Source organism: Vigna unguiculata, chromosome 7 (assembly GCF_004118075.2).
Source record: "Vigna unguiculata cultivar IT97K-499-35 chromosome 7, ASM411807v1, whole genome shotgun sequence".
In the NCBI taxonomy this organism is placed as follows: domain Eukaryota; kingdom Viridiplantae; phylum Streptophyta; class Magnoliopsida; order Fabales; family Fabaceae; genus Vigna; species Vigna unguiculata.
Window position 1 is genome coordinate 37,777,667 of NC_040285.1, and position 27,543 is coordinate 37,805,209.

Here is a 27,543-nt window from a genome sequence, read left to right on the forward strand (position 1 = left end):
TTATAGGGTGCTAGTTTTGTCTATCATGATTTTCATGTTACTTGTAGATTATTAATTCAGGAAAAGCCATAGAAAATGACATTGTATATGTAGTAATATTCCCATGGCATCCTTGTTAGTCACTAGTTGAAACTCATGATCCAGGGTCTTGATATGTGCGTCGCACTCCTTTTCAATTCTCGAATAGTCGATAGACCCTTGTTCTATTGATTTCTTAGTATTGTCACATTCAAGTCCTAATCGGTCATTGTAACCTTGGTCTGCTTTCATTTTTCCTTCAGTCCTTCGTAACCAAACAATACTTACCAAGTTCAAAACGGTGTTTATTGTCAGTCAGTTCTTGTATTTCTATTATTTTTCTCCCAGTAGGATTATACTTACAAAACGGGCTTTACTAAAATTTCTAATTATTTTTTAAAATTTTTTATTCGATAGCATTTTGAATTGAATGGATATTTGCAATGGGGGAAGTAAGATAAAAACCATGTAACGTAAATTTTATTACACGAATTATTGAATGAACTAAAAGCCTAGAGAACGAAACTTAAAATCTTAATAATGACAATCATTCACAGACAATTAGTTACCTGTTTGGAGATTTCTATAACTAGCATGGATTTAGTTAAAAATAATTTAACTGCAGGAAACTGTTAAAAATAAAAACTCAACCGAACCATGAAGACCTTTAAATGATAATCTATTTTAGACTTTGATGATTTCATTCAAACGTGAAACCAAACTACGTAAGCCAGGTCTTTTAGCTTATACAGTTACTTTGATATTGAAAAAATAACACCAAATTACAAAGCAAAAATGTTGTTACATGTCACGTGCTCCTTTCCCCCCAAAATCCTAGGTTGTATTGTAGATGTGACTCGAGGTAAAAAAAAAAAGTGAAAGAAAATAACACATATCAGTAATGGTGTCCAGAGCAAGAATTGTATTCTGTACATTCTATTAATGAAGCATTCAAAAAGGAAGTTGGCAAGACTCTTTGGAGTAAGACCATGAAGGCTGCTACGCACCTCACATGCCTTGAAGTGTACTTGTCTACAAATCCTACTTCCACGTTCTCCTAGGCCTGAAACATTATGCAAACAAAAAGAAGTAACATATAAGAATCTCAATAACTCCAACAACACAATCTCTCACTCTATCTCTCTCCATATACCCACCCCCTTTTAATTCTTCAGGACCCAGTCATTGGTTAATTTTTGAAAGAGTTCATTACCCTCCTAATTATCAAATGTTCTTTAAAGAGTGTAGGTGGTGAAAATACTTCCGACTCTTTTGCTGCGAACGCCAGTAGCAAGCAAGTGCTCCAAAAGCACAGCTAGCAACAGCAATAGCCAATGCAGCTCCCACAGGCACCACAATTGCATTAGTTGCGACTATTAAATCTTCACCAGCTCCTTCAGCTCCTTCATTTCCGTCCATATTCCTGTTCTTGTACAGAGACGCTAGTGTTTTACCGTAATAATCAGTCAAAAACTTAAAGACCTCGTCTTGGTTCCATTCAATTTTGTTGCTCTTCTGATCCAGGACTGAGTAACAGGAAGCGCAAAGTTGATTTGATGGCCAAATAGTCTTTGGAAAATTGGGGTCAGCGGTGCCTAATGATGCTTCTTCTTTCATCAATCTTTCGTTCACTTTGTTGTGGGAACTCCACAACCAGAGTGCAAACTCACGGGCCGTGTTGAATGGACTAGTAACACTGAAAATTTATTTCGAATTACAGGAGTAGAAAGAAACTGAATTTGATCAACAACTTCAGTGAAACTCAATTCCCTTACCTTGAACACATCTTGTAAAAATGTTGTCGGCATTCCTCACAGATGAAGAAGTTGTGAACAAAATCACATATTGCGTTGAATGTAAACTGACTCTCTCCATCCTCTATCCTCACAGATAGTGAATGCAGAAGAACCCATAAACCACAGCTGGAACAACAGAGATAAGAGGGGGTAACGATTAGTTGTATATAAGGTTTGCAGAAGACATCTTATAAATGGGATCAGTCATTGAATCAATAAACAAATATTTTAAATATTCATCGTAACAAACAAAAACGAAACCATAAGAAATAAACTTAGGCAAAATTTTAAATTAGCATAAAATAACCATAAGTGAACCTCATATACAGTTCAACAAAGTTTTTATCCAATAAGGTAACAAAATGGATAAAGGATACCAACCCATAAGTAAATATTATCTACATAACTTTGTAATGTGGAATTTTATTTGACTAAGATAGTTTTGGTTGAATAAAAAATACAGTTCAAACAAGTTTTTGACCAGTCAAATTAACAAGTTTAGATTAAATGAACAAAACATCTGACACATTGAATAGGTTTTCTGTCAAACCAACTGGTGCAGTTAAAGATGTCAAAATGGGTTAAAACCCTTGAGTCAACTTGCCTCATTACGGGTCTGAGCGAGATTAGATTGGAAAAGATTAGGTTTTTTCAAATGTGGATTAAATTAAACCCTATTCACTTAATCCACAAGTTAAACAGATTATAACAAAGTTGAATGTTAACCCAACAACAATCCTTTATAATATTTTACCATTTTTTCGTAAGTTTTTTATCATAATTATTTACTACTTCTAATTATGTAGGTTAACAATTTGATTTTTAAAGCCTAGAATGTTGTTCAATAATATCTGAATAGTTTGGATGTTCAACTTATTTGTTTTGTCAAATTATGTAGGTTGACACTTTAATTTTCAACTATTATCTTTATAATAAAATAAGTGAGTACTTTGATTGTACAACTATAAAGAGAATTAATCAAGTCAATCCACTTTGATTGTACTATAATAAATATATAAAGTAAATTGGAAAAAACAAAGTATCCTGAAGTAAGTCAACCCATCTAACACACCAATCCATGGTTGATGGAACTGGGTTATAAAATTTTGGCTCACCAAAAAGTAAGTTGGGTTGAGCTTACTCATTTTTAGCTCAACCCATGATGAGTCAAGGCGGATTAGCTGACAGCCCTTGGTGCACTCTGCTTTGTAATCAATGGTTTGCAGTCAACGCATGATGTAAAGTTTCTTACATGGGTCTCAATCTTTGGTATACACATTTCTTGTCATACAAAAATAGTTATAGACTAAAAATAAGGGTAACTAACTTATTTTTGAATGAAAATAGGGTAGTCGATAAGAAAAAGTTTAATATATTTAATTGAATACAAAGAACAAGACAAAATATGGTGGTAAAGTATTACCTGAAGCCTCTGGTTTCATTCTTACTGCCACGGCAGAACATCTGTAAAAGAAAAGTCAAAATAAAAGAAAATACTCAAGAATGTTTCAAACTGAGAATTCAAAATTTAATGAACGAAGGCAATATTATGAATTATAATAAAATACAGATAAAAAACATACTATGCATGTATCCTCATCTTCAAATCCCACGGAACATACAATTTGAGAGAAAATACAACTTCACCAAATAAGTAAAATCATTATACAGATATATGATTTTTGTAGGGTTGACATTATAACTAGCCATAGGAACTTCCATATGGGAAGTTTGACACAGATGCGGATGCATCCATTGTACAGTTACTTAGTGTAACATAGATGACTGCCTACATTTTCCAGGGTTTCCCCTTACATTTGTTATACAAAAAAAAGGTGAAAGTGTTCCACACAACCAAAATAAGCATCCTCTATATCTAATAGTGTAATAGGGGACAGGTACACCTTTCTCCATATTGGTCCCTTACATCTGTTGCATATCAAAATGTTTTGGCCTTAGCATTGTTTCTCAAAGTAAACTTTACTATTGATATGCAAAGACATTGGACACTTTGGATGTAATTTTTTTACCTATTTTGGCTCACTGGTTTCCTTTTCTTTTTAGAAGTCTCTCCCTAGACATACCTTCTCTCTTCCTCTCTGTGTGGTGACCAGGACTGGATGATGATAGGAACAGAATTTTCTGTATATTAACGGAGGAAATATTGAGAACAGTGCTCTGCTGATTACAGGGTAATATGAAAAGCATATAGCTAATCAGAGAAGGATTGCCTAACTCTCATCCCCCGTCGCACCCCTCCCACCCACCCCAATCTTCTTCCACACTTGCCAACAAAAATTCCACTTTGACCCTTTACCCATGTAGGATTGGTTAAGAAATAGTGAAAGCAATGCTTATCAAGCCAAATCTTTGTATAGGAAAGCCCTGAGGACAAAGCATGTGACAGACAGACAAGTATACCAAACAGAACCGCTCATTGAGATTAAAAGACATTCTTTTCTCAAATAATGAGATCCAACAACCAGTATTAATTCAATTACAATTAACATAATATGGTAACTTTTATAAAAAGGATTAAAATATTCATCAATTGCAGAAATGTGTAAAAGGTGTAATACAAGTATTGAGATCCTACCCAGTATCCGCGAGGCACATCTTTCCCACAAATCTTGAGGTTCCTAATTGAACTATTATCATCTTCCTGCTTAGTTGACCAAAAATCTGTTGGGTACAAGTCATCGAAGCTCACAAGAAATTCAGCAGTACCCTTCCGGCATCTGAAAAGAAATCCAGAACATGAAAATTTTGACACTAAATACTGGGCAAAGAAAGGATCATGCATATCAGTAAAAGCTTTGTCTTACCTCCTAGAAGGATGATGAGCTGCCAAAAGCTGAAGGAACTTAATGAGTGAAGCGCGAGTTTCTGGTTTTATCATCTGCCAAACATAAAGCAATTGTAGTATCACCCAAATCAATAAGCACAAAAAGACCAATAAAGGAAAATAGATAATCTACCTTGTGCTCTAAGATGATGTCAAAAGCTGTAGAAGTTGCCTCTTCTACATCATAGATAGCTCTGGCAATCTTTCCAAGTCATGAATACCATAAACATCAATATCTTCAAATATAAAACGGAAGGAAATCAAACATGTGGGTGTGTGAAGAAATGGACCTGTCCAGGATCTGAGACATTGGATGAAAGAAGCTCATTTTGGAATTTCTGATCATCCAGACCAAACGAACTGCAACATTATGAACATTGCACATACAACTTCCATCAGATTAAAGCAAATTATATTATGAAAAATTTCAGCATCCATAAGATTTAACCTCATAAATTTAGACTGCAGCAGTTAGAACTCCGATTTTTCCATACTGCCTAATGCCTAGTTTGTAATCATTATATGTCTACAGAGTTGATATTCCAAATTCAATTACAGCATCTGGCTTTAATAAAATATTCCCCTATCATTATCTAGCTAGATAAAATATTGACCTACCATAATATAATTATCAACAATGAGTTAATTTATGCCTCATACCTGCCTAATTGCTTGTTGATCCAACTAAGTAACCGATCAGCAGTGCGTGCATCATCAATCACACGTATATCACTTTTATCTTGTTTAGGATCCCAACCACCGCCAACAAATTTAGAAGGAGAGCTCCAAAAAAGCATAGGATAATGACCAACAGAAAACTTATCGCATAGCTTAGTATTTATCTGTGCTGCCAAAAAATTGAAAATAGAGGTACCAATTGCATGGGCATGTTCAGTATAAGGTATAAGCATTATCACCTTTCCCTTATTAAGAATGCGAGATAAGGTGCACGCACCTTTGATGCACAATCTACCCTTGTCATTAATATGATTCCTGGATGCACTGCGTCAGGTCCATTAAATAATCTGGCGACCTTTTCGTAGTGTGGCTGCATTCAAATTTCAGTTGATAGCATGATGCGTTAAATTATAATAGAAAACTAACAAAAAGCTAATTATACTTTTTAGCAAACAATACCTTATAATTTCTACATGCAGGGCACCTGACAAAGAAAGGGACAGAACAGAAAATGAGAATTTCTTGTACTCATATTTCATTCTTAAAGATGCAAGAGAGGGAATATATAAAATGGTAAAAACTGATCCGAATATTTAAAATAATCCAATTATCTGACAATAAGAATAGATATTAAAACTATAACTAAAATTGACTTTATTCTCAAACATTTCTTGAATGTGAACGCCAATATCACTTCAGAAGTTTGCTGCAATAATATAAGTAATTAAGCAAATATAAGTAAACAAGAATTGATCACTTAAAAAGAATATTGAGCTCGTTTTGTAGAGCATCTATATGTCATATGTTACACTTGGCATCTACTTCATCATAACTAGCTGCGCTTGCTGCACGACAACCCTACCATTAATATTTTCCCATAGAGAAGTTAAACCAAAAAGATGCTGAAAAAGTTGAGGTGCATATTTTTCACAGATTTCAAGGAGAGATTTTGAAAAATATGGTATATTTCCCAGAAATAATGTTTGACCAGACTTGAACCAGATTAATTATAATTTTTTAGACCATGTGATTCATCTTATTTTCTTCTCCTATAAGTTTTTGTTGAGGAAATTACTCAAGGAGGTCTGCCAGGACGGAACAGAGTGAAGTGAACAAAAGATAACGACAATTTTCAAGTGAAGCCCTGATAATATAGCACACTGTATTGTGCTTCTTTTAACCCTTTACTACCCATGGCATCAACTACCTTAACTAGACCAATCAATTAAAATTTACTGTAAAAAGCAAACTCAACAGACCAATCAATTAAAATTTCAAAAACCCTTCCATTAATTTGTCATGAATCCATCCCCTCACCTCGTAACTGTTACTACAGATCCACTTTTCAGATCAAACCATAGAGTCTATCATCCAAAACAAAAACTAAAAAATAAAAATAAAGAAACTCCCACCCTCGAAGTAATATCCATAAAAGCCCAAACTTTTTAACACCCAAAAGAGATTTCACACAATTCCACGACTAGAAACACATAAAACACAACGACTTAATACAAACTGTAAAGACTAACCAATGGGCAAAGAATTCTACAATGGCAAAAGTAGCAGGGGTATTCTTGAGAACGGCATCGAAATTCGTGCCGTTCAGTTCAATGGCATAATCGGGATGATTAACAGCGTTCTTGACCTCTCGAAGGATTGAACGGTGCGACGCGAAGGAAGAAGACGAAGTCGCTGAACAGCACACGAAAAGCACGCACAGAAACAGACCCAAATGTAAATACATCCCAGACATGGGAAACGGTGTGGATCAGAGGGCAAAGAGGATTAGGGTTTTGAGAGAATTGAAGAAAAGGCGAGCTTGTAGAAGGTGGGGAGGAGAGCGAAATGGATCTGTTATTACTGGAACAGCTTTCTTTCTTGTTACTGTTTATTGTGTGAGAGAGAAGGGTTTAGCTGTGAGTGGTTGTGTATGTTAGATTGAATTTGATGGGTGTTGTTGGGAAGGGAAAGATGAACCAGAAAAGGGTGAGAATTACGTTTCCATAACCTTTTCTTTGCTTCGGATCAGAGATGGCGGAAGCACTTCTCTCAGACACCAAACCTTGAATCACTCTGTTTCCTCTGTTACCTCTGTTATCAAGTTTGTTTGTTACCAAACATTAAATATTTTGTAAGAAAATCCGTACTTATGATCTTAATTATTAATATTTAAGACTTAAATTCATCTTTTATAAAATATTTTATATTTTAATTTTTGAAAAGTTAAATATGTTTTTGTTATTCACGTTTTAGTAAAATTTAAGATTAATACTTTTTTAAATTTTTAACTAATTTAGTTATTTGTATTAATTCAAATATTTTATTTTCAATGTTAACTCAAATATTATCATAACCGTTCTTGAAATGTCAAATAAACTTAACAAATATCTCTAAAATTGATGACTAATTTGGTCAAAAGTTTCGAAAAAAGACTAATTCTAAATTTTATTAAAATTTGAAGGACCAAAAACATATTTAACCCATTTTTAAATTAAATTAAAAGTTAAATATGTTTTTTGTCTTTCAGCTTTCGGTGAATTTTGGAATTAGTCATTTTTGAAACTTTAGACCAATTTAGTCATTCATCTTTACAAATACGTGAATTTAGTCATTTTAATCAAATTTTTGGTTAAGTTTATTTGATGTTTCAAGCGAGTTTCGCAATAGTATTTGACTTAACATTAAAACAAAAATGTGTCAAAAAGTATAAAATAATATTGTGAAACGCGCTTGAAATGTCAAATAAACTTAACAATATTTGATTAAAATGACTAAATCTACGTATTTCAGAATATGAATGACTAAATTAGTCTAAAATTTTGAAATGAACTAATTTCAAAACTCACTAAAAGTTAAAAGACTAAGGTACTAAACCCACAAATTAATTCATCATTAACATATTATTTAATTATTCCGCTATTAATTAAAAATATTAATCATACTAATATACATTAAAACTAATTATCAAATCTATTATTAACACACACATATATATATATATATAATGATGAATTGATATTATTATAACTTGTAGTTTTTTAAGAAAGTAGATCACCAATTAATATTAAATAAAATTTAATAGGTATTAAAATGGTTACATGGACCAAAATTAGATTAATCATTAATATAAATTCAATTTGAATAAAAAATTGTTTCCATCAATAATTTTCATTTTTCTTAATCTTGGAATAGTAAAATTATTGTAATATCATAATTATTTTTCAGTCTTAAATCCCTTATTTGAATTGAAAAATACCATATTATTTCTTAAGTATCTCAATCTGATGAAAGCACAATGTGCTTTCACATTTTTAAATATCCTTTGACTCTAAGACGTTATTTTTAACCTAATTGTAATGTCAATATTAATCCACTTCTAAAATATCCATAGATAAACAATCAAATAAGATAATTCTATCAAATTTTATTAGATATAAAATGTTAGCTATAATTAATTCAGTTAAAAAATTAGTTGAAAGGATAATAGTTTCGGATGGATTATAATAATCTCAACGACAAAAGCATGACACGTATTTTTCTTATAATTTCAATTATTGGTATTTCTCAATTGTAATTTTGGAGTAAACCTTCTTTGTCATCACAATATCAATGCTATTTTAAAGTTTAAATTTATTGTTCTTCAGTAACTGCTAGTAATTTGATTTGATTGACTTTATCACAATTTTAATGACAATGTGATGATTTTCTTCCAATTGCGGCCTTCTGTTGATTTTTTCTGCTATGGTTTTACGATATATATATATATATATATATATATAAAAGTCATATGAATTTGGTGAAATCCATGTTTCAATGAAACATTTATATATTTGTTCTATCAAATAACTAATATGTAATATATGAAATGTAATGGCATAGTGGTCCAAAAAGAAACTTAAAAATAAAATATTTTATCATAGTTTTATTTATTATTTTTTTTAATCTTTTTGAGAATTTTGTTTTTCTTGAACATGTTAAAGACTATCGTGAGATTAATTTTTCTAAAATATGAAGTTGGGCAAAGAAATTTTTTTAGAATAATTCTTAAAAAATTATGTAATAAAAAAACACAGTATGAAATACAAAATTTCAATTTCTGTGAGTACTTCTACACTGTTAGCTAACTAGAGTTACAGAGATAAATAATCTCAATATAAAATATTTTAATTAAATTAAAACAAAATCGTGGATAGTTACCATATAAAATGGTCCAGCCCAAAGGCTCATCTGTTCCACCTATGGTCCAGATAGCATAGCTTCTTCTTACCTTCTCATATATTTATTTCTTGCATTTCCGTATAAAAATATTTCTGTTTTACCTTTTTTGAATTGTGAGTTAAAAATATTTTTAGATTATGCTGTGAAAAAAAAAAACTACTTACAAATTATACAATCTAAAAATTAAATAATTTAAAAAATTACTTTTGATTTTCAAAGTGTTCAATCTAACAAGAATAAAATGAAAAAATTATTTGGATGGGGTGCATGAAGAAAATATATAGTGGGCCGGGCATTTGTCTTATGATGGCCCATTATTGTTAGTTTGTTAGTTCTCTCACCTACCGTACCTACCACAAGATTTTATTTCCCAACACCGAGAAGGCTCGTTCTCATCCACATCTCAAATCTCAAAATCAAAATCCGAATATTCCAATTTCACCGCTTCCAAATACTTTCCCTATGCCAAAATTTTCAAACCCTAACATACGAATTTGGCAGGTGATACATCCAAAGCGTCGTCAAACCAAACAATTATCGTCTTCCTCGTCTCCGGTACCTCAGTTTTTGTCTTTATTGTTTTCAATCTTCGTTCAGATATATTTCATCCTAAGATGCTTTGAATTTATAATTATTGACTTTGACCTGTTGTACGAATTTCATGTTTTTGGTACCATTCTGTTTCACACATTTCTAATGCTTCAACGGCATGAATTGTTTCTAGATGTTCGCAATTTCTTATTTCTACAACATTGCAGGGAGCGTCAAGTTTTCGGAAACAAGTTTTTTCGCTTCAATTATAATAGGTGAATTTGGAATTATCTATCAATTCGTCATGAAGTTCTTGGAGTGCGCCGCTTTAGATAGGTAATTATAACTTGAAACGAATTTGAATAAAATTGAGGGATCTTGTTGCATACTTTTGGTGTGTAATAGTTATCGTAAAAACATTTTCAGGCTTAATGATTTTTTGGATAATTTGAACATGGGAGAACGTACTATCAAAGGATGCCTTGAAGCTTATAGTTGTAAGGAGTAACAAGTGAATTCTTACTCGTTGTTTGGATTTGGTTGGGGTAATAGTTAACACCTTTTTTTCTTCGTAGGCAAACATGCCGGAACGGATAAAAAACTCTCCATCAGTTTGGAGACCGAGGTAGATCGACGCCATAAATATTGCATCTCTCACTTCACTGGATCTTTTTTTTCTATAAGGTGTTTTGAGTATGTTAAAAGTAGATGTATGATGTAATTAATTCAGTGCTCTAAACTTTATTTTGTGCTAATAGCATGTTTTCCTATCTGAGCGAATTGTGCTCACATTGAATAATTGCTAGAAAATATCACTTGCATTATGCGAAAAGTAAAATATAAAAAAATAATATGCATAAAACCCGACTTAATGTTTTTTTTGTTGTATATATACATATATTAACTTATTATATTATAGATATAGAAGTAATGTAATAGAATATAAATCAGTTTTTTTTCTTGCGTTGGGAAGAATAGAACTTTTGAAGTTAAAATGTCTTGGATGTTGAGACATGGAATGGGCCCTCAATGGACTATTATCATTTGAACCTTTTCAATTTCAGATACTTGATTATCTTGGGAAATCATCTGACACTGATTCATCCTCACCGGATCAAACCTTATTAACCAGAACCAGGTGGCCTTTATTATCTAGATAGGTTCAGGAAAGTGAAAATCAGCTCTGAAGTCTCTTTTAAATGTTTTCATTTTTTGTTCTTTTATTCCAGCCGAAAGACATTGGTTTACCTGGTTCTTACTCTGTACCACATATATCCCGATTATGATTTCAGGTACCTCAGTATCTTATGATGCATAGATATTTCTGTTATTTATCTATAGGATAAAAAGGAGGATTATGGGTAATGCTATTGTCAGCTTTGTTGGCGACATGGCAACCCACTATATAATCCTTTTTTTTTTTTTTAAATGGGAGTGTTGTCAAAAGGCTTGACAGACAGTTCAGAAAACTGTTGCTCTAGAAGCTGAGAGTTCAATTCTCTCCATTTCCCAAGTCTTTTGATAATTTAAGTGTTTGAAAACTTTTGGTTTAACTTTGCGATTATGTTGGATCATGCTTTTGTTTTTCCTATAATACCATACACGTATAATGGTTTTTAGTGCAGTCAAAGCTCACCAGTTTTTCGCAGAGGAATCATGGGACAGTTTTAAGCAGATTTTTGATACCTACATGTGTGAAGCTTCAAAGGTGCTCCTATTAATAGTTGTCTATATCTTGTTTTGAGATGTCTTTTATTATTTGTATTGCCCCTTTGATGTTTGATATACAGAAAATCTTATATGCATCTCTGATGTTTTGACATAAGATTATAGGGTATATAATTTGTCGGTATTTATAACTACTTTGGATTGGATTCCTATGTTTGGTATGATTCCCAGGCATGATTGGCCTTGTTTAGTTGGACCTAGTAGCCTTATGCGCTTACAAATTCTAAAATTACTTCTAGGGTTTAGGTAGGAAAGAAGAAGGGGAGAGAATCTGAATAATATGATATTAAGGTGAAACAGAATATCGAGAACTAACTCACCCTATTATGAAACAATGTCAAAATCCAGAGAAGAGACCATTTATACCAATTTTTAAATCTAAGATTAATGAATGACCCGTAAGGCAAGGGTCGCTGTCCAGACCAGTGAGTCATTAGTTGATCAGTATGAAGGGGTTAACAATATGTCTAATATCACCATATGGTATATATTCTATTTGTCTATTATATAACAATCAGACAAGTTGGCATAGTGGAGAAGCTTGCTTTATGTCTACTTGGAGGTGCTGGTTTTGAGTCTTGGTGTTTTTAAAGTGTTTGCTTTTGTGGAATTGTTGACTCTGCAGCTTTAGAGTGTGAAAGGCAAGATGTGAGAGACTACACAGGGAACACAGACATGACAGACTGCTCCCACACAGAGTCTTCTCACGTGACTGACTGTTTCCACCCACTGAGCATTCTGTAGTTTCGACTGGTTTGATGATGCCATTATTGGGTGACAAACATGTCCGACCTTAGTTATCAACTCTGAGATCAACTCAGACCGGCTGCATGACCGGTTCCTGTTCTGAACTGAGTTTCAGAACATTGATTCAATCCACACTATGGGTACCAAAATGATGCACAATTGAGGTGTAGTGGGAAGAATTCACACCAAAGTGCCAGTGGAAGAGCATAAACGCTTGGAAAAAGTCACATGGCACAAACTAAACTATAGGTCGCCACCACAAAGAATGACAACTGGCAAATACAACTGGAAGTAACTTATACCTTATTAAAGTAGGAAGTACTAAAGTTTTCAACATAGCAGAACTCTGCCCATGCCAGTCAATCAGTTACTGGAATGCGGCACATAGCAGCAAGACGGGTTGGACTTGACTGGAGAAGACTGGGGAAGATGATTGGATGTGGTAGTAGTGGATGCCAGAAAATGAATAGAAAATACCACGATGGGTTTAAGGTGAGAATGTGTAGAATCTAGCATGTGTTGCTTCCTTGCTTCACCTGTTGTGAGACAATGGGAACTAGCTTGAGTTCAGAGGACAAAAATACAACGGTTAGTTCGATGACAATATATTGAACACCCGAGTGTAGGTCAGGGATAGAAATTGTGGAAGTAGAGAAAATGGCAAACATAAAGTTTAGGTAGGGATGGTGAAAATAGAGAATAAAGTTTTTCATAGTATAATTCTTAGTAGGGCATAATTTGTTAAACACAGACACTATTTCTACATTCCTAATGCTAATCAATAACTGGAAACAAATGGTGAATATGAAACCAGTTTCAAGAGACCATTCTTAGGAGATTTTCAAACATACTCTCAAAGTAATACACTGGACAGTTTTTAAATTATATATATTATATGGGTTATGTTTTTACGCGTGTTTTGTTCTTACCTGAGTCAGACTTGACTGTCTATACTATAATTAGAACTTCTCCATCATTAGGCACTTAAGATTCTCAGATTGAAAACAAGGCATAACCTAATCCTTCATAATGAAAACACATCTTTACCTGGATTGAGAGCATTTGAGATATTTGAGATTGACAATAACGCAAAGTGATATTCTACATATCTCATTCTGACTAAGACTCTTTGCAAGATTTATTATATGTTACTTTATAATAATGATTAGTTTTCCTGCAGCGGTTTTCTTAACTAATGTTTTGGTTGACTTGTCCATGAAGGAATGGGCTGAAACTGTTGGTGGTACTCCTTTGCTGGACACCTTGTTCAAGGCCCTTGATGAGGTATGGTTTCCTTAAAAAGTGAATCGAAGTGGTATCCATATATGCACTTATGTGATACCTTGTGATGCAGGTGGTGATGTTAGCGGATTGTGAAATTTATGGCTACGTCCCTGATTCTGAGGCAGACCCATTACAAGAGAGTCGAGCAATGTAAATTTAAGTTTGCCACATATTGCCACATTGCATAACAAATTAAAATTGTTATTACCATAATTTTTTTTTATTATAAGTTATTCCAATAATTATCATTTTCCATTTTCCACAGATGGTCCTTCAATTTCTTGTTTTACAATAGAAAACTTAAGCGGATAGTAACATTTCGATTCAATTGTTTTAGGTGAGTTGGAAATTTCACAATCCCTGTTTCTTAATCTACTTTTGGTTGCATCTACATTCATTCCCAACGCAATCCTTTTTTTGGCAGTAACCTGATTGCTGACGGATTTCTTGTTGATGAAATACACAACGAGTACGATGAAGAAATATTTACTGACATGGATATATGAGTCACTTCTACCTTGTATCAGTTAGTATATGAAGACCTATGATCCTCCCATGTTTAGTTCTGTAATATATGATGGTTTCAGATGTGTAGTTCTGTAAATCGAAAATTGTATCTGTGGGGCTTGAGTCGTAGATATAACATATGTATCTTGTCGTATGCATATAGTAGATTTAGCATCTGTATCTTCCTCCAGTGCACATTGTAGGTTCAGATCTGTATCATCCTCCACTGTTAGGACACACCCCTGGTGTAATATTAGCAAAAACACACTTATTTGAAATTGGATCAAACTGTCTTTGACATTAGTTTTTCCTCTAAATGATGCTTCTTCTCTTCCCCAATTTGTTTTCGGTGGGTTAAGGCACACGGGTGCTTGAGCGATGCAGATTAATTTGTTGGTCAATAGTTCCGTGTGGTTATATTAACTATTTTCATCTATTTTTGCATTGATATGATGAAAATTTTTGTATTAATAGAATCTTTACCAACTAAATGGTCAGGGACTCATTCTTAGATTATCAACTACTAGTATCTTGACCCGTGAAAGGTACAAAGTGGGGAGGAAAGAATTGTTGAAGTGAATTTTTCCTTGTTTTTCCATTTAGTTTATTTATGGGTTAGTTGCGTAATGCATTTAAAACCCGGGTATATTTTGAGAAGTTGTAGCATTATAAAATAGTGACATGATGTGAGGGATGAAAAAGAAATGATGACATGATCTGTGAATTATATATTTTCTAGTGATGTTTTTAACATTGGAATATGTACAGATTTGTTGTCCCATATAAGGGTTCAGGGTTTAATCTATTTCTGAATTTTGATCAATAATAAGAAATTCCATCATGAGGAAGGATAAATTGTTGCTTTAAGAAGAACAGTATTCTTTTATGCGAATTTAGATGCATATAATGCTAACTAGCGAAACACCACTTCGATATAGTCAAGTGAGAAATAAAATAACCAGCACTAGAAATCTTGTATTAATAACTCAGTTTATGAAACTATTATCCCACAAAATAATCATAAAGTTCTATATTCTGTGTATTTTAATATTGATTTACTTGCTTAGTTACATTAGTTTATGAGAGAGACAAAAAGGTCCATTAATGGAGGTATACGTGTCCATCAGACTAATTAGCTTAAGTGGAGGGGGAAAAAGCAAAGAATATTTAAAAAAGATACATTTTTTCTGTCACCTTTTACATAATCATTTGAAAATAAGAAGGGAGCTTTTAAGATCATTCTCCTTTTGCTCCCATTCTTTTGAAGTCCCCACCACTTTGATACTTAAAGAATAAGAGAGGATTGTGAATTTGTAAAGGAATCTGATGGAGAGGGACGTTGTTGAGTGTTCTTGTGCCAACTAATCAGACATAAACCGAATCTTATTGGAGGATTGTGCCTTCCTCTAAATGGAATTCGCATGGTTAGTGGTTAGTGTGACTGTTGCAATTTTTTCCCAATTTTATTGGAAAATTTTCTCAATTAATTGCCACCATTGCTGGCACCGATTACATGGGACCCACCTACGCTTTTTAAATGGCTTCCAGTTAGCCATCATTTTGATGGAAATTAAAAGTTTCTTTGATAACAAACCTGTGATAAGCTCTTTTGTGGATTTTGAACTCTAAACAATAACATAATCATCGAGCCATTTAATAGATAATAGAGTGTTAAGAGATTATAAACATGATTGTTACTATTATATTTATTAAACTCGAGTAAGTATGTGAACTTGGAATGTACTTAATTCTTTCCTGTACATAATTATTTTAGTTCATTTGTAACTTATCTTAAAATAACTGATATTTTTAATTTACAATATGTTATAATTTTTTTCTATTTTTTTCCTTACATAAATTAATTACCTCGGTCTTAGTAAATTTTTAGTATAATGTATCTGTTAATTTGATAACCACCACAAATATTATCGAGAGAGGGAGACTATTTTAGTAAAATAAAAAAACATAGAAAAAGAGAATAAATAAGAAAGAGAAATCTAAAATTGTATAATATCTCATAAAAAAGATAGATAATTTATTTTATACTTTATATTAAGGATAAGAGAGAATGAGTGATATATACTTTTTTCTTCTAAACATGGAAACGAGATTGAAGCTTGTAATAAAATATTCAAGGATATGTAATTGATACTACTAATGCATTGTTAAATACAAGTAATGATTAAATAAAGAACATATAAAAAAATGGTTATTGGTTTGTGTCTACGTGTATCTTCTTCATTGTATGAGTGAAACTAGGGTTATATTTAATATTATTACATCTTTCTTTTTGAAAATAGATGGCAAAAGTGGAACACTAGGACTAAAAATAACCACATTCTTTCGATAAAATATTCACTTTTACTATTACACGCCATCATGTTCTTTTTGGTTGCAATGAAACTTTCACTCATGCCATGTTGGCCCACAAATCTATGGCCACAAGGTAATCTATATGCCAAAGAGGAAAAAAAAGAAAGGGGAAAGGACTAGTAATTTTTGTTGTGAAATTTGGTGGATTGTTTAACATTGTGCATATAAATTATAATATATATATATATATATATATATATATATATATATATATATATATATTTTAAAATTTGGGTTAATTATGTGTTTATTTTCTAAATTTGAATTGTAAAATAGAATTCGTTATTGTTTCAAATTTTGATATATTTTAGTTTTCAATTTTTTTGAATTGAATGAATATAGTCATTTTAATTCAATTTCATTAATTTTTTTTGACATTTCAAACACGTTTGAGATGTCATTTAACAAGCTTAAAAATATTAATATCGTCGAGTTAAGGACTATATCCATTATTTTTAAACTTAAGAGATCGAAATGTACGAAAGTTTAGAATAGAGATGAATTTATAATTCATAATCAAGTTTAAAGACTAAAAATATATTTAAAAGATTCCACACAAATAAATTATTTTCTGGTTGAAACTTGTTACGAGGTCGCAGTGTTAATCTATTGAGATAAGCAAAAGTAGTTACACCAAAGAAAAAAATAGTAAGTAATATTATTATTATTATTATTATTAACGGACAATATTATTATTATTATGGAGATAAACAAACAATATTATTATTATTATTATTATTATTATTGACGAACAATTAATACATAAGTAGTAATACTAATATTTGATTATAGTAGTGAAGTCAACTGGTTATATTATAATTATATAGTTTGAACTTATATAATTAGGAGTAGTAAATAATTATTAAAAAAATTGTAAAAAAATATTAGTGGGTTAAGTCAACCCACTTTCAACCGGTTCGAACCTGTTTAAGCTGTAGATTATTTTGATTTTTTTCCTGATAGTGTGATGTGATAATCTAAGGGTGATTGAAGTGGTGGATTAAAAATCAGTCAAAAAAGTGAGTCAAAATATCATTATCCTTCGGCCATACAACACGTTTCTCTTGCATCATATCTCTAATAACAAGAAAGTTCGCTAGGATAAGCTCGAACTTGACTCTGATACTATATCAGAAGTGTGTTTTAAACCTAACTCAACCCCCACAAAATCAGTTTGTAAGATGAAGATTGCACCCACTTATATATTGTGAATTGACATTATCTCTAGTCAACGTGAGACTTCCAACAAAGGACAAAATTAAACACTTGTAAGAAAAATCTTAACACATCCTTTTGTTATGCTGACATTTGTGATTCATATATATTTTCAAGAGAAAGGGAAACCTGCGACAATTAATTAGATACTAAATTACTAATGAATCAAAGTTTCAAACAAACAATGAAATAAAATATTTGAGCCCCAGACACATGTTCTTAATTTATTATTACCTAAACTAAAGCGACATTGACATGTAGCACGCATCAAACACACGAGTAATCATGTGATGCTGCATATATATATATATATATATATATATAAACATATATAATATATATGAGATCTCATCTGAGTGATCTGTTTCTGTGCAGGATCTTAGCCTATATAATGCAAAACATTGATGAACATGTTGCCAAGTGTAAGTCCTCTAAGCAACACACATGTCCTGCTACTTTCATCTTTTCTTTCTTAATTTCTTATTTTAATATTTAATCAAAGGCAACTCATGCTGGTAGCTGAAAGAGAATCATACATATTCAAATAATTTGTTATAAATCACAAGAATGAAAACAAAAACTCAGCTCAACCTCATGACTCACTCTCTGTCATCTTTCTGCACCTTAAACCATGTTTTTACCTGCCATAAACCCATCAAACACCCCAAAATAAGATGTCAAAGGTTTAGTGACAATGGTAATACAGATTAACAACATTATTCAGTGTCCAAGATCATGTATATACTGCAGTTGTTTTGATTAATTTTGTGGTATATATTGTTGTTTTTGTTGGCAGAGAATCGAGCAAACATTGTTGATGCAAACCTGAGAATCCTAAGGGAAAGAATTGAACAAGTGCAAAAGAGAGAGAGAGTGATAAACACAGTTGGGTGGAATTACAAGCATGGTTATGACCAAAACTACAAGAAAGATTGTATGATAACACAATCTGCAGAGGTTATAGGTTTGGCATGTGGTGCAATTGCTCTTGTCTTTCTCCTTGGTTCTCTTACCATCTTCCTTCTCTCCCTCCTTCTTTATATGTGCATATGATATCTCTCATTAAGAAACCATTATGAATAGATTATAGCTACTTCTTTGGATTTAGGGGTAAAATCACATATAATAATGTGTTCATATTAAACCTGTATTTGATGCACTATATATATGTGGTTTAGGTTTTCTGCTGATGGATTTGTAAAATAGTTTGAAGTATTCTATATATAAATTGTGTTTGTTATTGGTTAGGTCTAAGAAACCTTTTTCTATTTATGGAGATAGCAAGATTGAGATTTTCTTTTGAATAGTAGATGACTTTTGTTTGAGACTTTGATCAATTATTTTTAGCTAAATTTTTTTCATATATATATATATATATATATATATATATATATATATATATATATATATTACCTAATAACTTGTTGAAGGTATAAGATTTTTTTGGGTGCGAATGAGAAAAGGATTTGAGATTTGAGAAGAGTATAAACGGAGTTAAAAATAAAAGCTACACATTTGGAATTTAAATTTAGATTCTTAAGAAAGTATAATGAGTACTTCTAAAGTACTAAATTCAAAATTGTGGTTTTTTTAACTATAACGTTATGCTGATAATATAAAATATATTAATTTAAAATTCATATTAAAAGAAGTACTTATTTATTTAAAACTGATTAGGTGAGTTATTCATACACTTTTAAGCTGTTAAGTCTATAAAGAAGTTGAACTTAATTATCATATAAAAAAATCTAAAACTCTTGAACTTAAATAAAAATAAAAATTGGTTGAATATCTAATGAACCAATTGTAAAATAATACACAGTTAACACAAATTATGAAACAAACTATTAAATTTTCTCAATTTTTCCATATTTGTTTCGAATAACTATATACCAAATATTCCTCTCCTTTTTTAAAAAAAAAAAAGGTGAAATAAATAAAAACCAATGAGGTGCTAAATAGGTGCTGTCTGTGAAAGTAGCAGTCTGCATAATCATGACAGGATTAGAAAGTGCGAAATTTTAGTTCATGAATTCTTACCAAACTGTGATTTGGTTTCTGAAGTGTGCATGTTAAATTTTTAAAAATAAAATAAAAATACATGAACTTACTTACACATCTTATTTAACTTCTTTAACAATTTGCAATTATTCAATATGCCAATTTCTAAATATTATTGTTAATTTATCAGGTAAAGTTTTTGGAATTTAAAGTACTGTATATAAAGATGAATAGAGATAAGTTTTAAGTGTATTTTATTTATTAGAACTAATTAAAGCTTGTTGAAGTGAGTAATTTAACTTTTGTATATATAAAATTATGGTATGGTATGTATTTGGCATGATGGGATTGGGTGTGGCATATCTGCCAGCAAAGGTGGGTACATGTCATTTTTGGCTTATGAGTTTTCGACACTTTGCGAAAAATGATTCCTTCATTTTTCACTTAATTACATCTTAATCACCTTATTTATATTTAATTATACCTAAAAAATAAATTTAAAACTATTGTGTGCTAATACTAAGATAAAATCATGATTAGTCTTTGATTTTGCTTCCTTCAATAATTGCGATTATTTGTAAGTTGATCGATGAGGCAGCCATGTAAGGAAAAGTGACTCAAATGCCACATGTCATGTCATCTTCTCCACTAAACAAAACTTATCCTAACAACTGGAATTTTCAAATTCTTAGGAGTCAACTGAAAAAAATATTAAAAAAAAAATGAATGCATCTAAATATATCTGCATAATAGACAAGCCATTCACAAATGTTAATATTTTTATATAATAATAAAATCAAAATAATTACAGCATCATTTAAAAAATTGACTTCGTCAATGTAATAATGCATTTTTCAGTGCAAATAAAGTTTTTTTTTTCAGCACAAGGATATGTAAACAGAGCACACTGAAACTAAATATTATTGGTAAAATGACAATTACAATTTTTTGGATTAAATATGATTTTAGTTACTCAAGTTTCAGTGAGTTTTGGAATTAGTCACTCTTCGAAATTCTATATCAATTTAGTCATTCATCTTTAGAAATGCGTGAATTTAGTCATTCTTACCAAATTTTGTTAAGTTTATTTGACATTTTAAACGCATTTTATGATAATATTTCAGTTAACATTAAAGTAAAAATGTATCAAACGGTGTAAACAATTCAAATACTATCATGATTAAATATATATTAGTTTATTATGTTTTCCTTCTCAGACTTTTTTTTTTAGATTTCCATGAAGAAATTAATGAATATAATATGTGTTTTTAATTTTAATAGAATATTAATTTATTAGATTTCAAATCTAAATTGTCATACAAAATAAGGATATCGACATTTCCATTAATAAAGATGGAGACCTTTTGGCGGTGGTTATTTGACAACTTGTCACTAAAACTTATGGCAATGGTTGTTAGTATAATTAGTAACAGTTATATGTATAATTGTGTACCATCCTAATTCATGTTCATATTGATTCCTTGTGTTATATTTTCTTCATTTTCTTTTCAAAGATGATATAAGCTTTTTCTTTTTCTTTCGAAGCATTCATCGTTACTAAGCTTCTCTTCATCTTCTTTGTATATTGCTGTCTTATCTTCTTCCAAGTAGGTTCATGTTCTTTTCTATCTTTTTTTTTAATCTTTTCTCTCGCTTCTTTCTGCTTTAGTTAGTTTGCTCTTATTTTTTTTTCTTTAATTTGTCATAAAACTAAAGTTTACAAAAACAAATTGTCTTAAAATGTTCGTTTCAATTCTAATATTTGTCAAATTAATGTAATTAGATTGTTCTTAAATGAGTATTTATCCAAGTCTCTTAAGAATTTGAATTTAAGAATTATTATTGTAATTTAATAAGTCTTTTAGATGTATAGAGAAGTAATTGTGTGGCCTAAGAATGTTTGTAGTTTTATCTTATGATATGCTTTGCGATTTTATTATTTACTTAAAAGTTGTAGAAAGTTTTTGTAATTTTAATTTTATTTTATAAACAATATTTTGGGAAGGTTCACAATTTTTTTTTCTTGTAAAAGTTTTATGTGAGTAATAAAATATATTTTGTTAAGTATTTTTGTCGATATTGACTTGACAAGCACAACTATGTTAAATTTGATTGTGTGATGTATTTTCGTTAAAAGAAATTATTTCTGATCGTAAGATTTTTAACATATTATTTCATTAAACTGTTGAAACTATAGTATGTTAATGGAATGTAAAAAAAAAAAAAAGGGAAAGAGAAGAAATTTGTATTTCAAGTACTACAGTCTCTCGATTTTATATAATCTTAAATTTATGTTAAAAAAAATAATATTGTGGGTATATTTATAATTCTATTAGGTTTTGAATTTTGTTTTAAATCAAACAAGTTGAAGCAATGTCACTTGTTAGCATAAAACTGAATTGATAAAGTGGAAGTTTTTTTTTTTTTTTTTTATCAGCAGGTGGTGGTGGAAGTTACATCTCCAGAGGAACATTCGAGAGCAATCCTCGAGCATACTTCAGTGGTCTGCATGGAGGATCAAACCCAAACAAGTAGTTTTATTTTATCAAATGCTTAAGCTGTTGCCATAAACATATGTGTTAAAAAATCTATTAATAAATTTTTGATCAAGTATACGTGACAATGTTAGAAATGAATTTTAAACTTAACTTAAACTCACAAAATCGATTTAACAGAATGTTTAAGAGTTGGTTAGGATAAGCTCTAGTACATGTTAGAAGTAGACTTTAAACCTAACTTAATCGTACAAAATCAATTTTTAAAGTGAATTTTGTACCTCACTTATATATTAAGAATTGATCTTATTTTTAGTCGACGTGAGACTTCTAACAATAAAAAATTGATATGATTTGAAAAGAAAAACAAATGTTTGGTGTCTGTTTAAGAAAAAACTTCGATAAACTTTATTAAAAGTTATTAAAAGAAAGTGTATCGAAGAATCATAGGCCAAGAAAATTATTCGGAAAGGGACAAAGGTATTTCCAGAAGGTAGAAACCGTAGACGTTTTGAATTTGGCCTTTGTATTGCTTTGCCCAATTCATTACATTCACAGACCTATACCAGCTAGTCCACGCGTTTCTCACAAATCGACAAATGGTGGAACTTTTCACAGTTCAAACACTATTTTTCACTCGCTTGAATATTTTATAATAAAAAAAAAATACTGAAATCAGATACAAAGTCACTAAATATCAGTCCCCATTAAATTAATCTGAATTTATTCATTGTAACAAAAAAATAAATGAATAGTCAATTCATCACATGTAAATTCGTTTGTACAAACTTGATCCTATGGCTGCTCCACCTCAGCTAGTTTTTCTTTTCGAGTGTTGAATAATCTAAAAATTCTGATGCATAACATAACCACGTTTCACCAATCACCTTAACCTAGCTGGTTCCTCGGTTATAGTTTCCAAAACAGGTTTTCTTGATCTGCAATAATTTAACCTATACTGAAACCCTGAATCCACTCCTTCCAAACTCAATCTTGGAATCTCAACATCTCTTTCTGCATCTGAGTTTTTTTCCACTTCACCACCGGCGTTGTGCGGAAGAACGCGCCTCTTTCCGCCGGAAAGTTTTTTGGCGGCGGAGTTAGCCGCCAAGAAAAGCACCGCCATGTCAGCGGCGGTGACAACCGAGTTGAGTCTCCTCATGGGGAAGAAGATGTAGATGTTCCCAAACTCCAATTCTTCGTCAGCGGCGAGCGCAGAAAACCTTCGACCGATATGAAGAGAGCGAGAATTGACGAGAAAGTAAGTGGGGTGTTCAAGCATGAGTTCCGCCGCCTTGATAATCTCCCTGAATTGTTTGACTTCGCCGGTGGGAATGATGACTCTGGTGGCTCTGGAGTTCTTCATCAAAGGAGGCGCCAAGGTGCATGAAACGTGGTTGCCCATGACGTGGAGTTGAAGAAGAGAAGGTTTTTTGTTTAACGTTGGAGAGAATCGAAGAATGATGTTTGATATGGAGGTTTTGTTTTGTGGGTGGGTTTGAAGTGTGTTGTGGTATATATAGAGAGGGAGAAAAGTCAAAGAAGGAATAAAAGTAGTAGTATGACATATTCACGTGGTTGTTGCTGTGAATTATATGGTGTGTTGACGAGTGTGGCGTTGGCTGGATGAGACTTCAGAATGCGCGTTGGTTTCAAAGAAAGCAGTGAGAAGGAACATTTTGCAGTGTTTGTTTGGTGTTCACCAAATTGGGAGATATAATACTTTAATTCAATGGCTGAGATTTTCACAAACGCCTGGGGGATCCACCTTTGTCTTCTTTTCCAAAACTATCAATTTTTTTTAGTATCACGTACGTTTTAATAATAGGATGATATCTTCTTTTATTTACATATATTAGTTTAATATTTGTTTATAAACTTTTAAAAATATGTTTCAATTAGGTTTTTTTTAACAAAAAAAAATATTAATATTGTTAACGGTATTTATATTTAAAATAACTTATAAAATTAAATATTTATATTTATATTAAAATTTAATGGTAAAAATCATGAATTAAGTTATCGACTTTAGTAATTTTTGTCTGAAAGTGACATGATTTAGACACTTTTTCAAAAGTTGAGACTAGATTGACACATTTTTAAGAGTGGTACCAAACTGACACATCTGAACAATAATAAGTACTATCTAACTAATTAAACCTATTATGTATTTAAATATTATTCTATTAGAATTCTTTTCGAAATTTTATATATATCAGTCTTTAAACTTTAAAAATATATTTAAAAAATAAATGAATATATTCTTTTAGTTTGATGGTGTTGATTATTTTTACATATTAAATAATATTTTTTGTTAACATTTAAACTGGTTAAAAAATTTTGATTTAATTTTATTAAAAAATTATATCTATTTATTTTTAAATATAAATGAATTTCATCTATGTGTATAATTAATTAAAATGATATTTACAATAATTGATTATATATATATATATATATATATATATATATATAAATAGAGATACTGAAAATGGTAGGAATATGCCGACATTTTTCTATAAAGATGTGACGACATGAGTAAATGAGGTAAACAAGTGTGAAACAATTTCATAAAGTGCGGAATTCACACTCCTTTGTTTTTTCTTCACTTAGTCTTTAATATTGTACGCGTCATAACTAATATTTTAATATTAAGAGTGTAGATTTTATCTAATAATTTTATTTTGTTTTTCAAATTTAACGTGAGAATTGATTTTTTCTTTTAGTTGAAATTTTTACTCGTTAGATTTGATTTAAATCTTGTTTTTTTATGAGGGTTGGATGGAACAAAAGAGATTTGAAGTTACATAAAACATTTGTTTTTGTAATGAAGGAGTTAGTTAAAAGACGTCAATCAACAAACTAGGTTTCGTTATTGTTAGTTTGTCATCAACTCATTCCCTTCAAAAACAAACAACACATCACATCACCTTCAAATAACTTAAACTTTTGTTTAAAATGGAAATTTTCTAATTTTCATAAAAATTATGTATATTAAACTTAATTTTATATTTTAAACTATTTATTTTTTAAATATTCTGGTTAGATTTAACAATCTTTTTAATTTCAACTTTAATTATTACTATATACAAAAATACCACTGAAAAGACAAGAGATATCTCTAAACATCAATAAAAAATAATTATTATAATCTTTAATATAAAGAAGTTTAATTCTCATCCATCTAAGAATAACTTTACCAACATTAATAAATAAAACTTTTATATTGAGAAACGGTTTTGTGTTAACAATAAAACAATAATGTTGTCAATAAAAAAATAATTTTGAAGTAAAAATCTTGAGTTATATTTTGAAAAGAAAACACTCGTTTGTACGGATAAAAGATTCTAAATGACATTAATAAAAAAATAATCTTATTAATGTTAATTAATAAAATCTTTATTAATGTTAATAAATATTTAAAGTTTCACGTCGATTCAAAATAAAGATTTAAAATAAAGATAAGATAATTTTATAATATATAATATATAAGTGATATGTTCACTTTTAATATGATATCAAAGTTAGGATAGAGTCTATCTTACGAACTAATTTTTTTGATATTTCATTTCTATGACTTACTTGAAAAAATTATCTTAATTAAAAATAATTGCATTTGCATCTTTGTACTTAAAAGCATTTTACATAAAAAAAGAAATTAATTATTTTTTATTCTGACTCTTAAAAACAACACGATACTATTTGACTTATGGAAAGACTTACTATCACTATCTAATAAAAACATTAACATGAATCAATACGAATATGACCTCAATGATGATGATAAAAAGAATAACAAAATCCAACTTTAACTTGAAATTGTTCATTTTAACAACCACCTTGTGTTAGCAATGACAATTGAGCCACGTCCAAATCAAAGTAAAATTTTCAATATCATCCCTAATCATGTTCAGGTTCAATTGAAGAAAAATTAGATTTAAAAGGGGAACTGGAAAATTTTAAATTTCTTTTTATTTAAAATTTAAAATTCTATAGTTTTAAATAATTAGGTTACTCTCATGAAATTTTTATATTTTAATGTATTTTAAAACTATATATTCAAATAATATATCTTATCATAACCCCTTTTAAATTTTCTATACAAATAAATAAATGACCCTTAAAAGTGATCCATACAAACTTTTAGTTTTGATGCGAGAATTAGAGGAAAATAAAATATAAAATAAATAAAAGAAAAAAATTAAATGGTGAGTAGTTTGATAAAGTTAAAATTAACTTAAATAACCTACTAGCTACATACTTTTAATATGGGACTATCGTTATGTATGGTTCAGAGGTAGTGACCGTAACCTATTACAAATTACACTAGATTGGTCCATAAATGAATGCAGAATAAAAATGCCTTAAAGTGTAAAAAAATAAAAAATAAAAAATACAGCCTTCAAATATACATATTAATGAAATTTAAATTTAATTTAATCTCACAAAATCAATTTATAAAATAAAATTTATAAATAATGAGTGTGAGTTTTATTTTTTTACTCGGTTTGGTTTACAAATCTTTGATTTAATGATGTATAGAAAAGAAAGAATAAGATGCATGAGTAAGTTGGTTAGTGTTGTCACATGGTTACCATAGTTTGTGTTGTCCTGTCATAGTAACTTGCATAGTCATAATCAAAGAGAATCCATGATCTGTATTGTTTCCATGATGCTTTTATCCACTGTTTTTTTTTTCTTTTTCTGCATAAATGAGTGCTTTTATACACTTCTGTGTTCCTGGTTATTTAATTTTTGAAAAGATGGAAACAAGAGTTTTGAGGTGCATGGTGTAAATGGAAGATAAGGTTTGTGGTTCCAGTGTGTGTCAGCTGTATTTGTCTCACTTTGATAAGTCCCACACTGAACAATCACTCACCAAACATATTTGCTAAAGCCAACAATAAAGATAAATCATGTTTGCCATCGTTAACTCCCAGCCACTTGAACCACAAAATCGTTGAGTAAATCTTAATCCACCTACCAAATTACTAAGCAAAATAAGTCTTCAGATCAGTGTAATTCGTTGGGCAAACTAAATTTCGTTCAAAAAAGGGAGAAAACTTAATCATGTGTTTAGACGAGAAATTTTAAAAATTCAAAAAAT

At 30.5% G+C, this 27,543-nt stretch overlaps 3 protein-coding genes across 7 annotated transcripts; 1 reads left to right on the plus strand and 2 right to left on the minus strand.

Annotated features, from left to right (window-relative positions):
• Nucleotides 1–677: 677 nt before the first annotated feature.
• Nucleotides 678–7,445, minus strand: LOC114190539 (sulfhydryl oxidase 2). Of its 4 annotated transcripts, none has more exons than XM_028079468.1 (12): nt 6,867–7,445; nt 5,797–5,821; nt 5,615–5,707; nt 5,320–5,501; nt 4,950–5,019; nt 4,793–4,861; nt 4,640–4,713; nt 4,411–4,552; nt 3,238–3,278; nt 1,794–1,940; nt 1,280–1,714; nt 678–1,081 (listed from the first exon to the last, which is right to left on the minus strand). In XM_028079468.1, the coding sequence occupies exons 1-12, from the start codon at nt 7,088–7,090 to the stop codon at nt 1,060–1,062; spliced, it is 1,524 nt and encodes a 507-aa protein (XP_027935269.1). In that variant the 5' UTR covers nt 7,091–7,445; the 3' UTR covers nt 678–1,059. The 4 variants fall into 4 exon arrangements, 3 of the variants coding, with proteins under 3 accessions (XP_027935269.1, XP_027935268.1, XP_027935267.1); XR_003605821.1 differs by having other exon boundaries at nt 685–1,081; nt 1,176–1,714; XM_028079467.1 differs by having other exon boundaries at nt 685–1,081; nt 1,232–1,714.
• A 2,474-nt stretch (nt 7,446–9,919) lies between these two features.
• LOC114191673 (repressor of RNA polymerase III transcription MAF1 homolog) lies at nt 9,920–14,686 on the plus strand. 2 transcript variants are annotated; one of them, XM_028081007.1, is made up of 11 exons: nt 9,920–10,110; nt 10,280–10,422; nt 10,513–10,583; nt 10,662–10,711; nt 11,151–11,224; nt 11,316–11,378; nt 11,707–11,794; nt 13,783–13,845; nt 13,916–13,995; nt 14,111–14,182; nt 14,270–14,686. In XM_028081007.1, the coding sequence occupies exons 1-11, from the start codon at nt 10,018–10,020 to the stop codon at nt 14,349–14,351; spliced, it is 879 nt and encodes a 292-aa protein (XP_027936808.1). In that variant the 5' UTR covers nt 9,920–10,017; the 3' UTR covers nt 14,352–14,686. The 2 variants fall into 2 exon arrangements, with proteins under 2 accessions (XP_027936808.1, XP_027936810.1); XM_028081009.1 differs by having other exon boundaries at nt 9,926–10,110; nt 10,314–10,422.
• Nucleotides 14,687–23,123: 8,437 nt separating this feature from the next.
• LOC114189945 lies at nt 23,124–23,979 on the minus strand. The gene has a single exon (XM_028078674.1). It carries the CDS (start codon nt 23,839–23,841, stop codon nt 23,320–23,322), a length of 522 nt encoding a protein of 173 aa, XP_027934475.1. The 5' UTR covers nt 23,842–23,979; the 3' UTR covers nt 23,124–23,319.
• Between the last annotated feature and the right edge of the window lie 3,564 nt (nt 23,980–27,543).